Here is a 17,524-nt window from a genome sequence, read left to right as displayed (position 1 = left end):
AATAACGGAATATGTTGCTCATGTCAAAAAAAAGCACAGTCACACTGCGTGGTCTCTGTTTGTTGGCTGCTGGCACTTGATTCTCTGCCCATTTAAAACACAACCTGTGTTTACTTCCATTACTTTTTGAATTCACTGCAACTTGCAGATATCATTATCAAGATAGTCTGCAGATGTTTTTTCTCTATTACTTATTTGATCAGTAAAATTTTAGTAAACTCTCTGTGACATTGCCCTGAAGCTCAAGATGATGTAACCAATTATGCTTTTTGTTCAATCTGCAATTAAAAACCCAGCAATAGGCCCTAAGTTTGGCTAAGCTGGCAGAGTATGCACCCCATGACACAGGCTATAGTCCTCATTGCACTACTCCCAGGATTGATTCCTGGTCCCTCCACGATTTGGTGCATGTCTCGCTACATTAGTTGGTAAATGGAGTGTGCTAATCACGATTCGCCCATAACACTCACCATGTGTCAGCAAAGACTGACTTATAAGTGGATTCTGTACCAAACCACATTTGGGTCGCATTGATGATCTTATTCTAACATCTGCAAGAGTTTGATCTTGACCCTGAAGTGTAAAGTGGGACGGGGCTTCCAGCTGACCACCACCTCCTGATGAATTGGATCAGATGGTGGGGAGTCTGCCGAACAGAGCAGGAAAACTGCTGATCCTGGCTTGAGATGCCGGTGAACATTGGAGGAAGCCATTTGAGAGCCAACCAACACACCAAGACAGAGTTCAAAGAGGAGGGGAGGGCTCATTGGCTCATTGAGAGGTCTCTGGGGACGTTAAGAAGCTCCTCAGTAGTAAGGAACCAATTTAGGATGAGACATGGTACTGAAAAGGGGATTCTGACCCACTGTGAAACCATGGATCAAGAACAGGAATGCTGGTTCTCATCGTGGCACAGTGTGCTAGTTGTATTGCCTTAGCAGTGTTACTTAACGCGCCATGACAGTTGGCACATCCAGTCCACATGTGGACTCAGACAATATTCTCTGAGGAGTCCTATAGAGCATATAGCAACAGTTTTGGGTTCCAGCACCTTTACGACTAGCCATCCCATCCTAACATATCTGTATTTAGAGTGTGTCTGTCTGCTCCTTAGAAGAATATCACACACATTTCACTACAAATTTAACTCCGCCAGGGTTGTCCCCTTTCAACGTTTTTATCTTGTTCATGGTCTGGATCTCAAAGCACAGCCAGGGGGAAGACCGTGTTTAGTTTAGGGATCTCAGAAATGCTCCTCTGATTTTCAAAAGTGATGTGATTCTGTTGGCTTCATCAAACAACACACTCTCTCTGGGCCGATTTGCATCCAATGAACTGATGGTTCCCTGCCAGAAAATGGTTCATTGTTTTATTCTGGTTGGTAGTGAGAGGCTCCCAAGTGAATCAGTTCAAGTGTCTCAGGGTCTTATTCACAAGGAGCTCAAGCTGGATACACAGATACTCAGTCAAGGTAAAGAGGTGTTTGATAATGTGATCATTAGCCTTTTTTTACATCTTAATTACTTCTTTCCAACAGCTAGTGTGTGACAGCTGTTGCTTGAGCAGATGTCTCGGAAAGTCTCTTAGTCTCTCAATCAACATGTTTTCAAACAATGCCTATTCAAATAGACACAAGACTGAGTCAAATATTCATGTTTTAAACCAAAGCAGTACACTAAGCTGTGATAGTATAATTACCCTCTGCAGATGGCCTATGAGGAAAATGATGCAATGATACATTTACCACCTTGAGAAAAAAGGGTCACATGCTTATTTAAGACATTTTTAAGCATTGAGATGTACTAAATCTCAGAACAAAGCCTATATGTACTGCAAGTGCACTTTTATTCTTGATGTATTCAAAATTGGCCCCTTGGGTCCCCTCTTAAAAGCCTCTTGAGGAAGACAGTAACCAGTTGATAACCAGTTTCTACATCAGCTCTCCTCTCCTTCTGCTGCTTCCTCCCACTCCTCCTCCTGTTCCCTCGTCTCCAAGGAAGGATAAATCTTTCTTATGAATAATTGAACAACTTCAAATTTGTCTTTTCCTCCTTCTTTATCCAATAAGGTGTCCTGCAGTGGGCCGCCATGAAAAATTAATGCGTGTCATGAATTATTTATCAATACTTAATTACAACCTACCAAATGTATGAAGACTTGACAAGAAATTGATGGTGTTTTGACTGCAGACATCGGAGTTTAAATTGTTATGGACGAGGTTTGGATTGGATCTATTACAGCTGTCCGGATGGTGTCAGCTGGGTGAGGAGTTGGGGTGCTACCTCAGTGAGGTTTGCAACAGGAACATAAATACGTGGTAGAGAAACAAATATGTCAAGGTGACAGTGCCTCTGACTGGTTATTTAGCCCTGTGTGTGTATATGTGTGTGTGGCAGGTCTTAAAATGCAGGGAATAATACTCTCATTCAGTATTTAGACTATTTCCTGATTTAGGGGCTGACTGACAAAAAAACAATAGCTAACTGTTACAATCATTCCTTAAAGCTCCTGTCAGGAACTTTGAGCTTGTGTTGATTTTGGCGCCCCCTGTGGACAAAGCCACAACTCTGTTTTCTACATCTTTTGAATTGTGTTAGTATTTTTGTTGTGTTTTAAATCTCATCCTGCTTTCTCCAACTGTCAGACATATCACTTAGTGTGAATGTATGCTGTGGAAAATATAACAAAATAGCATTTCAGCACCCTGCACCACTTCATCTAACACCTATCCACTGACAGCTGTTCACAGGTTTTTTAATGAGATTACCCTTTGATCATGCAAGAATGACAAACATTTGTTTTTTTCTGACCTCAATTATAAGAACTGTCTGCTTTTCTATGAAATGTAATCACTGAAAATGAAATGGGATTTGCACTGTTGGTTAGAAAAACAAGCAATTTCGGGATATCACACAGGATAATAATGACTCGGTAATGTAGTAGAAAATAATAGCGGGTTGAAGTGCTAGTTTATTATCATCTGATTACACTTCATTTGTTGTCTTTTGTGGTATCATACGAGCAGTAGCAGTAACTGATTGCCTGTGTCTTTCTCAGTAAATGTATATGCAACTTTTCTTAAGGACCCTTAAAACTTGGTATCAACTTTTTACTTCTATGTTGCATTAAATGTTCAAGACTTAAGGAACAACAACTTGGTTACGTCTAAATTAATATTTTGACGAGTTCAACACCTTTGAAATCTAAGCTGATCTGTTTCTTTTGGACTTTATGGGTTTGCACAATAAGGTTAGATGGACAGCCGTACATCAAATTTAATACATATAAAATAAAATGGGATCAGATTTTGTTTCAAGTATTGTTAAATTCTAAAACATGTGAACCAATTACTTGCCTTTGTTTTTTGAGATCGACTTTTCACCAATGAGACGAGTAGAAGAACAAAAAATGCAGTTTGAAGTATGCAAAAGTGTTTAAACCTAAAAGTTCTTAAATGTTTGTGATGAGGAGGAATGATTTTGCTCTTAGTAAGAGAATGGCACATTCTGGTCTTGTCCCTTCACACTGGCTTTCTTTTCATCCGTCTGTTTCTTACTTCTGAACTTTTTTCAATCTGTCTGCAACTGTCAGAGAGATACAGTATGCTTTCATATGTTTTCATTCATATACCTAACGAAATCACCATTTATTCATCAGATAGAAGTGTACATATATATCAGTAATATTTGCCATATTTTATTTTATTATATTTTTATTTTATTCTATTTAATTTCATCATTAATATTACTATTGTTATATTATTTTTAACTAGGTAAGTACATTGTTGTATTCCCCTGTCCCGTGTTGTAAGCTGCTGTAACAAAAGAGTTTCCCAATGGGGTGTCAAATAAAGTATATCTTATCTTATACCCTAGTGTCAAGGCTTATCTGTACAGTTATTCAATAAAACGTACATGTTGAAAACGTAGCAGTGAATGGCTGGCTTCTGCCCACGTCTCGCAGTGCCACCAGGTTAACTGTGTACTCCTCTCCTGGTCTCAAACCGGTCTGCACGAAGGAAGTGATGGTGCTGGGGAGCTGTGCTGTCATCCCGCCATCATTATCCTGGTGAAAATAAAAAAACAGATTGAATTCATTCAATTGAAAGCAAATTTTTAGAGCTTCTCTATTGTTGCATAATTCAAATAAATGTCAGCTACTGTGTAGGCTAAACTTTTCTCAGTGGAGATCTAGGAAGTGATGGAAAATAAGTCCCAACATTAAGACAAAAACAGTGACTCATACAACTAAATTGCATGCAGTAGATTTTCTGAATTGTATGCAAGTATTCTTTGATGAATTTGTTACCTTGTTCTGGTTTAGCACACTATACTTCCAATGTATGTTTGCTGAGTCAAAATGGATATGAGTGTTTCAATTATACTTCTCAGGCCTTATTCTGCAGAGGCAGCACTCTGTACATTTCCAAAAGCCTGTCACTCATCCATATGGAGCCCCACTATTCCCAGCTGTTCTCAGAAAACCAGTGTTGCACATGCACTTTCTGCCAACAGACAGATGTTGCACCTACTGCTGCACCAAGATCCCCACAAGCCTGTGTTACACAAAAGCTCATATTACAACAGAACATAAAATAGCTTGCTACTTTCCAGAACTAAAACTGTAATTAGAGATGTAATCCATTTAATCACCTCCACTGAATTACCGGGGTGGGCAGTAACACATAACAGTTATGTTCCAATAACAATTGCTGTTCAATCTCAATAATGATACAGTGAAAAAGAGGCAGTGATACATTATTCAAGATGAATCACCATAACAGTATATTCCACTTCCATCTAACGCCAGTTTGCTCGTAATTAGTCATCTCTTCATCAGTAGACAAGGTCGCTTGGATGAGAAATGATGAAGGGTTTTGTTTGGTCCCTGTAGAGGTATTTTATAGCTGTCATTTTATTAAGCAAAGGGGGGACTGCAAAATGAGAATGTTTGATTATCTATTCAAGCTTCTTGGTCTCTGGTGTACCTTTTTAGGCAAGAAGAAGCATTATTTTATAGACCTTTTCAGGACTGTCGCAAAAAAAGAGCTCAGATTATTCCCCCATGGTTCATAGGCTGTAATAAAGTATTTCACATCTCATATGTGCTTTGATTAATAACTTCATAACTTTGCTACATTTAATTTTTATTATAATTTTGAAAATGAATAACACTTAAAGGTTAAGTTTGATGTAAAAATGTTCCTGCTCTTCTCTTGACCCAGTAACAGCACACTGAATGTATCCACTCTCTGCACAAGTTATTATTCACACATTTCCCAGAGAGACAATTGGAAAAATACAAAACAGATTATTATTTCTGTCTCCAAAGAAACTGTTGGCAGTAAGTTTTGGCCCATGAAGAGGGACAAGAGTGGAAAATTATTTCATTGTTTATTATTCAAAATAAATCTTCAGTGAGCTGTGAGCGCCAAAAATGGAATTGTGCTAAAAGTCGGTGGCAGACATGTGAAAACCAGGACAAATAAAACACCGGCACTACTAGAAGTAAGTGAGGAAATATATTTAGTAGTTTTGGTTTACTAATAAGACAATAGTAAATATTTTTTAAAGTCTAATATGCATTTATGACATGCCTGTCTGAAGAGCATGTGGTTTTATCTAATTCAGTCGCCTATTTTTTTCACTTAAATGCAGCTCAGAGGCTCAAACGAGAAAGAAATGTGATTTTAAATGGTTCATGAAATCTGCTTTGCTCCGTCTTATCTTCCCAGGGAGTGAAGAAGTAAGTGGCAAAGTGCAAATTGAACAATGAAGCAACACGGGAATGATTCACAACACTGATGAATAGTTAGCACATGGTAACTTTGTATGGACTAAAGCTTAATCATAAAGAAGATTCTGCAGATTTGCCTCATCATGTGTCCTGACCTCTGAGCACTGAACACTTCATGACTATTCAACATGAATCAGAATGGTGAGCTACTTCTGGGAAATCATGATCATTATGCGTGGACATGTGCATATTCCTGTGTGTGAATTTCATTTCATATGAAAGCTACAGCAGATTGTCCAATGGTCAAACTTAATATTTCTTAACAGACATGCATGCATAAAAGTGGAACAGCTATGGTGATAAAATAATAATCATCCATACAGTTAGAGTACTGTTTATGACCTTGACATGACCGAGAACGACACACACAAAATGTATAAATGTATTACTACCACAGGTCTACTGGCAGCAGTATTGATTGACTGATTGCTCTGTAGTTGTATTGATTTATAATGAAAAGCACATAAAATGTATTAGATGGTGCTGCAGGTATGTGCAGTTGCAGTATGCTATCATATGGGGAAGTCGGTTACATACTGGAGCTGTATCTAACGATGTTAACGTCAGGCCGCGAGCTCACCCTCTATGTCTCTCCCTTTGTTTCCCTTTTTTTCAGAGTAGTGAGTTTCCATGTTTGTTCGCATGGGCCAAAGCTTTCATGCCTGCTTCCATTACGAGATTGTCAAAATTCACAATCCCCATTGCTGGATTAAACCCACAGGGGGCGGGAATGGCAACTCATAATATGATTTCCCCCGTGGCTGGAGTGAGGGAGGGAAAAAGGAGAGCGATCGAGGGAGGAACATATTCGGGGAGGGAGATGGAGGAAGAGAAACGTGAAGGAGAAAGAAGGAAAGAAAGGGTACCTTCGGGGGTAAAGAGGAAAGTGTCAGCCACCAATTGGTAAAAAAAAAAAAAGAGAGAGAGAAAGAGAGAGAGAGAAAGATAAGAATGGGAAGTGAAAGAAGAAAAGAGATGACTTTGAGACTTGGAAGATTGGGAAGAAAGACAGAAAAGGCAGGGCTAAATTCAATAAATGCAATTAGGTAGCCAAGTGCTTTATATGTTCAGAAACTTTAAACTTAAAAGGGCCAAAAGGAATAAACACAAAAGAAGCATCTTAACATCAGATTTGAGACTTGATGTCAGGGTGGACCAAAGGATATTGCCCCATGAGAACACCTTAAAGGGGAAATCCAATTACTGTGAGAGGGCAAGAGATTAGAGTGCAGAGGGACCACAAGTTTACAGCGAGATTTAGAAAGAGAAATGTTTTGGCTCTCTTGCTTTGAACCCTGCCTTGCTATGGTTTTAGAAAGGGTTATTCTGGAAAAGGGTTTATTGGCTGATCCACCTAATAGCCAATAAGCTTAAGACAATCCGTCTGTCTAATTTTCCATGGCCCTCAAGTTGAGCTTACCCCAAAGAAAACCAAGTCATTTTTCTTCCTGTTTCTTCACACATGTTCAAAGTCATACAGAGTTGGATGGTGAGGAGATTTAAAAATAATTATTTTCAATCAAGAGTATTTTGCTCACTTAACAAGAAAAAGGAAAAAAGTACTGCTTTGTGTGTGGAGAATGAGCTTGTCTGTCTCCAGCTGATGATTCATTAAAAGCTTAAAAACTCTGTCGATCTTTTTCCCTCCTGCTCTCGTCACACAAGGACGGTGCACTTATCTTCCAGCGTGCTGTCCTGCACTCTTTCATTGGGACTGACAGCAAGCACACACACACACACACACACACACACACACACACACACACACACACACACACACACACACACACACACACACACACACACACACACACACACACACACACACACACACACACAAACACACTCAGTGTTAACACAGTTTTCCTCTACCTTGGGGATGAAGCTGATCTCCCATCCATCGAAGGAAAAGTAGAACGGTTGCCACCGGACCTCCACTGATGTCTCTGTGATGGATTTGAAGACTAAACCATCTGGATTGGAGAGATCTGGAGAGGAAGCCAGAGATATATTGTTGTTCTTCAGTGACCAACACAGTGTGTAAATCACTTCTCCAGCTCAAGTTCTTAAGATTTCTCTTTTAGTTTATGGTTTTATCCCATATAATGTATTGTTGTTTGTTTACTTCCATTATACAAGGTTAAATGTTTTGAGCATTTAAATCATCCAAAGTTATGACGTGCTCATGAGACGTTAAACATGAACAACTGCTTTACAGTGGGAACACTTTCTCAGCTTGGATGTGCAGCCACTTCGACAAAGCCTACACTTTAATTCAATAACATGCTAAAATGACTTTTTTCACGGGCAGCCAGGTTCTCATAACTCTTTCCAGATAATCAAATACTACACTCTATAATCAGGTTTAGCAAAGACAGCCCAACAAATCATACCATCACTGAAAAATGGTTACATAGAGCAAACTGCCCTAAATTGACTTTATTACTTTGAATTCTGCAATCACTGAAATTAAATTCACGTCACAGTGAAATGGGGTATTTTTTTTGCCAGCCAAGACTGAACTAATGGAAACACTGAATGCAGCCTGCTGTTTTAGAGTGGATGCAGTGTTACATTTGCAGAAGGAATCAGGCTGTTACTTTGTATTTGTGCTTCTAAACATAAAAATAATCATCCCAGGTAAATGGACTTAACAGTAACCCCAACCAGAGGTACACATTCAAATGGAGTTTAGTGTGTATTGGAGTATAAGTGACATAAGGCAGATAATACTTGTAGACATCCCTTCCAGCCAGCACGGAGGATGAGATGGTTAAGATGAAGTGAGAGACAGTGTGTGTGTGTGTGTGTGTGTGTGTGTGTGTGTGTGTGTGTGTGTGTGTGTGTGTGTGTGTGTGTGTGTGTGTGTGTGTGCATCCTTATGAATGGCTGCAACCACGTGGGAATGCTTTTACAGCTACATCACTGTGTGACATAGAAAGCAATTAATATAATGCTGAACTGATGTGCTATATTAATTCTTATGTTGGCCACGGACCCAACATGCTGTCAGGTGAGCATCCTTCAGGCTCCCATGAGGACACTTTGTCAAAACAAACCCAGAGGACTGCACTTACAGGTCGAAACAGTGATGCTGGCAGGGACGCTGATACTGTTGTTAATGACAGCGAACACATTGATGTTGTACTCTATGCCGGCTCCGAGGCCTGAGATAGAGCAGGCAGTGACATTCCCTGGAAGCCTTATCTCTAGCTGCACACCTGACAGAGAGAGGTAAAAAAGATACATGAATACATAACTTCACTTAATAGAGGCTTTTTAGGCTTTCCAGACATTTTGAATCGAACAAAACTTATATTATAACAATGAATGTTTTAACCGGCCAGCAGAGAGTGTACTTACCCCCAGGACTGCTTGGTGTGTATGTCACTAAGAAGTCTGTTAGCACAATTGAACCCTCCCACTCCAGGTCAATAGTGCCATCAGTCACGCCTCGTACTTTCAGGTTCATAGCGGGAGCCACTGGTGAAACAAAATGAATAATAAAAGTTAAACAAAATAAACAAATGCTATCTTAATTTAGACTTATTTCCAACCAACATAGAGCTGTACTGACAGAACCTTTGAAAAAAAGTCCCAAGATAACATGGTCACTTAACTAATATATGTTCAAGCTGGAATGAATGCGCTTGTTTTAGTGGGCACATCAGTAGATTTGAAATAAGCTTAATAGCTTCATCAACACAGTTTTGTTTCATTATATTGAAGTTGTTTAAATTCGTCTAAACATCATAAGTATTCAGGCAAGTGCTGAAACTCAATTGAATTGTGGTGAAGTTTTGATCATCTTAAAAGTCTCACTTAAGTCCAAATTATTGATCTGTTTAAGTTAAGATAGTATTAATTACTTCAATCCCCTAGTTCAATTATTTACTGTTTATGTAAATAAGAAAAAAAGAAGAAGACAACTCTACATATTTTACTAGTCAAATCTTGGACTAAACCAAAATTTGAATTAAGTTGAGTTCTTAGATCATCAAGTATACAAGGTCCAAGATTTTTCCCAGTGGTCCTTTTAGTCAAGAATCAAATACAATTCATTTTTCATAAAGATGATGAGCATGGCGTAAGTTGAAAAGGTCATCTTTGGAGCACCACACAGATCTGCAGTTAAATGGTTCAGTCCTTGAATATAGAGTAGGAACATGAAGGGGCCTGGAACGCTCCCCTGCGGGACTCCACGTTACAGACCGATGTTCAATAAAGACCTCAACACTCTTAAATACTTGTGTTAATTATTCAAATCTTTGGGCAGAAAATACTCAATGCTGTCCAACACCCATTAACTTCTTGAGAAGTGTGTAGCAAATTGTTTGTTTATTGTTTATAGATTTCTTGGGCTTTTTTTTTTATTGTTGTGGCCTAAAATGTCTGATTCTACAGCAGCTTTTCACAGTTTTTGTGAGTCTTTTTACTGTGTATTACTTTAAACATCAATTGCCAGCGACTTGAATAAATGCTCCCATTGGCTGATTGAGCCGTTTCTCTTCTGACATGACTTCCACTTGGTTTTTGTGTCAAAATGCAAAATAAAATGAGTTTAAATTAAATAAAACTACAGCAAAAATCCAGGAAGGAAATATTTGACACAGTGCATGCCACTTCAATGCTAAGCTATTTAAGCAAAAGATAGTGTGTCAATTATTTTTACATTGTCTTTTCTTTTTGGGGGGGGGGGGGGGGGATTCTGTGCTGTTCAAAAAACCATTGATAAAAAGCAACAAGGACATGTTCAAAAGGTCCTCAGGTTAATGGTAAGTTAAGAAGACAGCCTCTGATTGGTCAATTTTCTCTACACAACAAGAGTGTTCTTACATATTTGATACAACAAAAAGATACATCAAATATTCATTTTAAGGGTCTAGAATATGGAGGAACAACTCTTTCTGCTTTTCTCTCTGGTGCAGGTCCTGGTTCTTTATTGCATGTTTTCAGGTCACCGGTGGACCCTTCCATATACACAATATCAGGTGGGCTCCTCTTCACAACCAGAACCTGGCAGAGCAATTATTGCTTCTACAATGGACACCCCTCCTCCCAATGGCCCCTTCATGGCTGCAGGCACATAGTCCTCTGCTCCTGCAGCACCTGGCAACCCATTCATGGATGAAATCATGCTCCAATATTCTCCCATGGCATCAGGATCAGGGGGCCATGACAGAGAGTTATCATGGAGCCTCTATCTGCACCAACAGTGTGGATGGAAAATATACAAAATAGGACACCAATAAATGTCCTCAACAATAAGAGGCACACTTCAGTAATGTTTGTTTAATATTGTTGCTGTTTCAGGAAGTATCCCTACAGATTTAATTCATTATTTTTCATCCAGGCTTAATGACAGCACAGTTAATGGTGAAATGACTCTTATCAGTGCTTGAAACTACTGCAAATGCAGACAACATGGCTTCATCTGCTATCAACTCGCTCACTAAAAACAGTCTCTAAATTAGTAATCTTTAGACCAAAACAACAGGTTGGATTGCTCTTCAAATGTGCATTCAATCCTACACAACATACCAGTCTTTGAGGTAACAAGAGGCTGAGTGTTAACATAAGAGGGAGAAGCACTGTCATTCAATCCAGCTGAAGTGGAGATAGTCGAGCTATAAGCCTGAGAGGTGGAGTTGAATATAAATGTGGAGGCATAAACAAGAGTGTTTACAACCCCCATTGTCAAAAACAATGACGAGTAGGAGGGAAGACAGGTGAAGGACATCAAGAGGAGCAGATGAGAAGGCACAAACAGTTTAAGCAGGAGAAAGACGATACAGATTTACAGCTAGAGGACAGCATAGAAGAGAAAATGACCAGAGAGATGTGGTTCGGGACAAAACAGATGGTTATATGAGAGAAAATAAGCATCAAACTGCACCGTTACAGACGGAGAACGGAGTAAAGAAGCAGGCAGTGTGATGGTGTAATAAATAACCTCTCACCCCTTCATCATCTCTACATCCTGGGATACTGCACAGCACTGAGTCCTCCTCTGGGGAACCTTTGGACACTCTAGTAGCCATTTCAGCTACTTCTCTCACACAGTCGACAGATGGGCTCACGCTGCTCTGCAATTTGCTCAGTGAACCTGCACTGGGGACAACTCCTGCGGCATTCACTTAGCTGGATTTATTTTATCAATTAGACTTAAATAAGAAGGAAATGACTAATGAAACACATGAGTGATAATCCATGGGCAGTGATTCCCAAAGTGTGGGCCAGGTGGGCTGGGAAAAGTTATTTTTGTTGTCTCAAATGTTGTTCCTGTTGTTATCAGCCGGATAAAGGGAACATTTGGTTTTAATTCATTATTCTAATAATACAATCTTCTCTATTTCATGGGCTAGAACAATCTATACTGTGCATCCCTAATAAATATGTATCCTTGCTTTGTAATGTAGAGGACAATGCAGATTTTGATTGCGAAAGGTGGCTGTTAGAATGATATCATCCCCTCAGTTGAGATCAAAACTACCAATGAACACATAATGAGATCTAAATGAATGAAACAACATCCTCATAATTAGAAACCCTGCCAGGAAGGAGGGTGTATTTGGTTTGTGAATCAGACAAAGTGGCAACATTAAGTCAGTTAGTTGCATACATAATTGTAAATGGGGTTCTATCAGCTAATACAACCTCCTGCTCAAGGCACTGTGGCAATCAGTCCAACCAAAGACATGATAGGCCATCGCTGAAGTATTTTTCTTATTATGAGATAAAACTGTATCAGTGATTTACACACATAACACTAAAGTATATTTGCCAACCAGTTTTTGCATTTTTCTTTGTGGATCAGCTAAAGAATATTATCCAGGACTGAAAAACTGGAATGTACAACTCCCTGCTCCCAGAGAGAGAGAGATCCTGTGAACGCAGAGACTGAGTTGCAACATTTCATGTTCAGCACAGACCTTTTTTCTTATTTCAAGTGCATCTGTCAGTGTCGAAGTCAGTGTCGAAGTCATTTAGGACCGCATCAGTCTTGATAGTTTTGATACCTTGTCAAAAACAACCTGCTCACCTGCTAATGTTGACAAAGGACCACTGGATTAATGATGCTAATCCTGTGATCTTGAATTTGACATAGAGAATAACTCTGGGGCCATCCAAACCAATTAAAGTTTGGAGTGGGCCCCAGAGTAATTTCTGTATTACAGTGAGGTTCCTGTGGCACACTTAAGTTTTAGGAGAGACTGATCTAAGTGGGCTGATCTAGAAGTGGTGTGACTAAACCAGGTCTCATTTACTCCCATATAAAGTTAAGGGTCAGCTCTCAAGAGACCACTAAGAAAAGGGTACTTATAAAAAAAGTTTCATTTGAAACTTTTTACTGCAGATCCAGCACAGATGAAGAGGCACTGAGTCCCTCACCTTGTTGTTGTTATGTGAAAGGTCATCAACAAGCAGTTAATTTGAATGCAAATCATTACTCTATTGAATTTGTCACACAGGACTGGTTCAACCTGACACCCTATCAACATTTCCAAATTGCAGAGTATCAAGAGAGTCTTTGACCTTTGTGACTGGGACAGTGCCCAACTTCAGCAGTAGTTTCCAGCTTGTAAACTGACCTCTTTTTTCTTTTCTCGTACAGATTCAGTTTATTTTGCTCTTGGGAAGGCCTTGAGGTCTCAAAGTGGGCATTGCAGTTCATGTGTCTACCAGGTACAATATTGAAAAGGAGCAGAGGAAATGCAGGGAAGGAGGGGATATTTATCTTTACACCTGTATACATGCTGCACAAATATTCAATACATCATCATAAATGTGTTACATGCATATCTGCATTAAAATTACGAAAATACTCTTCATACTTCCAAGTTAATTCAAATTCTAAAGGTTCCTATCCTCTTTACTTATGGAATATCCCGGGGATTCACAGGCATGTTACTCTCCCAAAGTGTCATAAGGGTAACTTGCTGAAGGTTATTCATGATTCTTGCCTGCAGTCTCTAAGTCTCATTAGGTCTAATCAGTATGCTATCATATGCAGGTACAGCAGTATCTACTGAACCTAACCTGAAAAGGTAAAATTCAGTTTGACAATGGAGGTCAGTGCATCATCAGAGGACTAACTTGCCTTCAGGCTGATTTTTGTAATGGCATTTCTCTTGTTAATTTGTGTTGAAAGTGACTCAGCTGAAACTCTCAGTGTGACGTACAGTACTTTGGGGTTCTCATGTGAAAGAAAACAACTGATCTGAAAAAAAAACATACTTGTAATTTTTATGCAATTCTTGTTTCCCCACCTGCTCCTGACTGTTTACCTCACTTTTATCAACAGCAAACTCATTTCTCTGTTATGCTTTTGATTTAGTTTGAGTTTACACAGCCTCGTGACAAATCAGACAGTATCACAGAGCAGGTTAATCTGGCTGGATAATCTGGCTTTATGCTGCCCAGCATTGGTGATACTTAGATGTATTTTTGTCTTAACTGTCTAAGTGATGACAATGTTGTTGGGCACAATGACTTGAATATTTTATGTAAAGTTCCTTCAGGTCACCGCAGGCATCCTCCTGCTGTGAGCATTCCGGACTCCAGCTGATACGGACGTGCTGGACTCCAGCGGCAGCGGCTTCTACTACTCGTCTCATCACTATCACCGCTCCCTCTGTCTCTTATTCTCCTCTATCCCTCTTTCCAGACCCAACTCGGTCGAGGCATGATGGCTGTCTAACATGAGTCTGGTTCTGTCTTAGGTTTCTGCCTGTTAAAAGGAAGCTTTTCCTCGCCACTGTAACTAGCTAAATATTGCGATGTGCGATGCTCAAGGTGGATTCAGATGGGGTAAGACTGAGCCTTAGCCTGTCTTGGTGTTGGGTCTCTGTTCATAATTTGACATAGAGTGGTCTAGACCTCCTATGTTTGTAAAAGCGTCCTGAGATAACGTTTGTTGTGATTTGGCGCTATACAAATAAATATTGATAGATAGATTGATTGATTGATTGATTGATTGATTGATTGATTGATTGATTGATTGATTGATTGGCTAAAGCAGTGAGTTAAAGTAACAACATGCAAAGAGTGGAAAATAAGCACAAATGCACTGTACAATAACTACTAAAAATGATTTCACAGTATATTTAATATAATGTGGAGATAACATCTTGAACAACTATGGTAAACTGAGAGCTCAACATTACAGTTTATTGCAGAGCTGTGTAATGAGCTGTTCTCTGATGGCCATTAAATTTAGCAACAGTCTTCTGTTTCCCTAATGCTAACTGTGGCTATAACAAACACACCGTTGCTTTGGATGAAACTCTAATCAAAGACCTTAGTGGACAAACTGTAATCAAATCAATGCACAGAAAGAAGTCCGGGACATCTGATGTTGGTTTGTTGACGGTAGGCAAACCAAAACAGAAGACTAACAAAGCTGAGAAAAGGCAGGAGAGATTAAAGAGGCACAGTGAGAGCCTCGACAGAGAAATGTATTAAACTTAAGATGGTACAGTATATGAGGTACAGAAGCACAGAATGAGATACAGCTGTGTTTCAGGACTGCTCAGTAGGAATACCAATTTAAGTGACTGCCAGTAAGAATGCAGACAAACTCGATCCAGTGCTGTGCTGAATAATGTGAACCTGTTCACCTTGTTTTACTTCAAGTTGAAATGTTCAGTTTAATGTGAGTAATAAGAGCTCGCTTAGCTCATCTGAAGAAGCCTTTAAAGTGAACTGTTACTGTGGTTGAGGTTAGAACTGTTACTGTAACAGATCATTTTCAATACAGGAAATATAGTCATCTTAAAATCATAATATCAATAAAGCAATTTCCAAATGAATATTTAAAGTACAGTTGCTGACTTATTTTAACCCTCCTGTGATGTTCGTTTCTACTCTGGAACAGCAATAATGTTCCTGGGTCAATTTGACCCGGGGCATATTCAATAAGCCAAAACTGTCAGAACCCCAAAAAAAACCCAATGAACATTTTTTATTCTAATTTTGGACTCCATTACTAACCATTTAGATCAAGATTTAGCCCATTGGTGTTCTTTAATTCTCACAGATCATGGTTCAATGAGGATAACTCATTCGTTTTTTCATTAAAATTCACGTGAAAAAAACGTTTTTATTGTACATTGGAAAGCCCAGTAGTTTTACATGACATAGATTTTTTTATTTTTTTATTTTACAATTTGAATTTTTTTTTTATATGAAGTGATGTTAATAAATTAACACAAAAACCTCAGATCTACTCACATAACATGTATGGGGTTTCATATCGTTGGTTGACATGTACACTATTTTCAATGGAAACAAAACATCCACAGCCCATGCCACCCATGCTAGTCCTTTTATGTTTATTAATATCCTAAGAGAACAGATGTAGAGTCTCCAATGCTAAACTCTTCTAAGAAGAGAAAAAAAGAGAAGCATACCCAATACTGTTTAAAACCAGGGCTATATTTGGACAGAACAAAAAACAAAGAAACAAATAGTGTCATGGATGATTTGTCATGCAGGAAAAATTTGTTTCAATTGCTATTCAGCACAGAGGAATGGATCTGGATATTGAAGGACAGAGTTTCAGTGACAATCATGATAACAGTACGTGTGCTCAAGCTGCTGAGACAGACTGTGAATGGCAGACAGAAATATGTTGTATTCTTTGCCTGTACGGCTGTCAGTTTAAGTTTATGTCTGTGTTCGTCTGTAAAAGGAGCAGTGGGTTGTGTGATGTAGTGGAGTGCCACATGTCTGTCAAAGCCCTTTCCCATCACAGTTAAACACTTACTCTGCCTGTAATACAGCTGAACAGCTGACAGAAGCTCAACTACTTTAAACTGTAGGTTTTTAAATTGCTACTATTGACTGATCCCATGTTAAGTCAAGCTTGATTGACACAATTCAGCAGAAAAGAGCCATAAAATAAGGTAATAAAATCCTACATAAAAGCAACGTTGAGATACAAAGCTATGTGAGGAATGTAAACGTCAGTTATCGCCGCTGCCGGGCTCAGGGGATGTCAACAACGTGGAAATGTCAACCCTACTTTTCCACTGTAGCATCAGGAGTTATGGAAATGATGGTGGAATTCCTCTGCTGTCAAGATGAAATGACTCCTCAGCACAAGTTGATCTCTACTTTGTGGGTGGATTTATTTTCATGTAGAGATATACTGTATCCTATCCCATGCCTGAAATATCCCATTTAAATTCCACAGTCTCCATTATTCTCATAGTAGGGAAAATATAGGCCTCCATAATTGAAGCAAAAAAATACATGCAGCTTGGTTCAGCTTTTGATAACATGGAGCACTTAAGCCTGTCACCCTACAGGTCTCTGGTAATTGAACTGCTTCGTTTTGTATTCAGCAAACTATCCCCTACAAGCGTTGGCTATTTTAGCCTCTAATTGCAAAGAAATACGAATTTTGGACTCCCTCATTTAGTAAAGATATTAGAAGGGAGGGCAGAGAGGGGAAATCAGCCTTTGTAATATGATTTGCCATCCCTGCCTCTCTGTTGCTCTCTCTTCTGTCCATCCTCATCCTTCACTTTGTTGACAGCTGCCTCAAATGGCAGAGGAGGATTTGATAGTTTGGCACAGGGAGCTGAATCTGAACAAAGGCAGACACGGCTGTCTCAGCTGTAGCTAATGTGACAGTCCTCCCCCACCACCACCCCCCGTGCGGTGAATGTGACTTTTGACAAATGAATGCTGTTACACCTTCTGCTGTCCAGCGAGTCACGCT

At 39.3% G+C, this 17,524-nt stretch overlaps 1 protein-coding gene across 1 annotated transcript in view; it reads right to left on the bottom strand.

The window, feature by feature from the left end:
• tnr (tenascin R (restrictin, janusin)) overlaps nucleotides 1–17,524 on the bottom strand; it is a 214,800-nt gene that overhangs the window by 39,449 nt on the left and 157,827 nt on the right. The window contains exons 11-14 of the mRNA XM_034702911.1: nucleotides 9,160–9,279; nucleotides 8,874–9,017; nucleotides 7,669–7,784; nucleotides 3,915–4,065 (exon numbers count right to left, since the gene is read on the bottom strand). Of these exons, the coding sequence (XP_034558802.1) occupies nucleotides 3,915–4,065; nucleotides 7,669–7,784; nucleotides 8,874–9,017; nucleotides 9,160–9,279 (531 nt within the window). The remainder of the gene's footprint in view (nucleotides 1–3,914; nucleotides 4,066–7,668; nucleotides 7,785–8,873; nucleotides 9,018–9,159; nucleotides 9,280–17,524) is intronic.

The sequence above is a fragment of the Notolabrus celidotus genome, chromosome 15, assembly GCF_009762535.1.
Source record: "Notolabrus celidotus isolate fNotCel1 chromosome 15, fNotCel1.pri, whole genome shotgun sequence".
Taxonomy (NCBI): Eukaryota; Metazoa; Chordata; class Actinopteri; order Labriformes; family Labridae; genus Notolabrus; species Notolabrus celidotus.
Note: the sequence above shows the minus strand (reverse complement) of the source record. Positions and strands in the feature narration are given on the sequence as shown.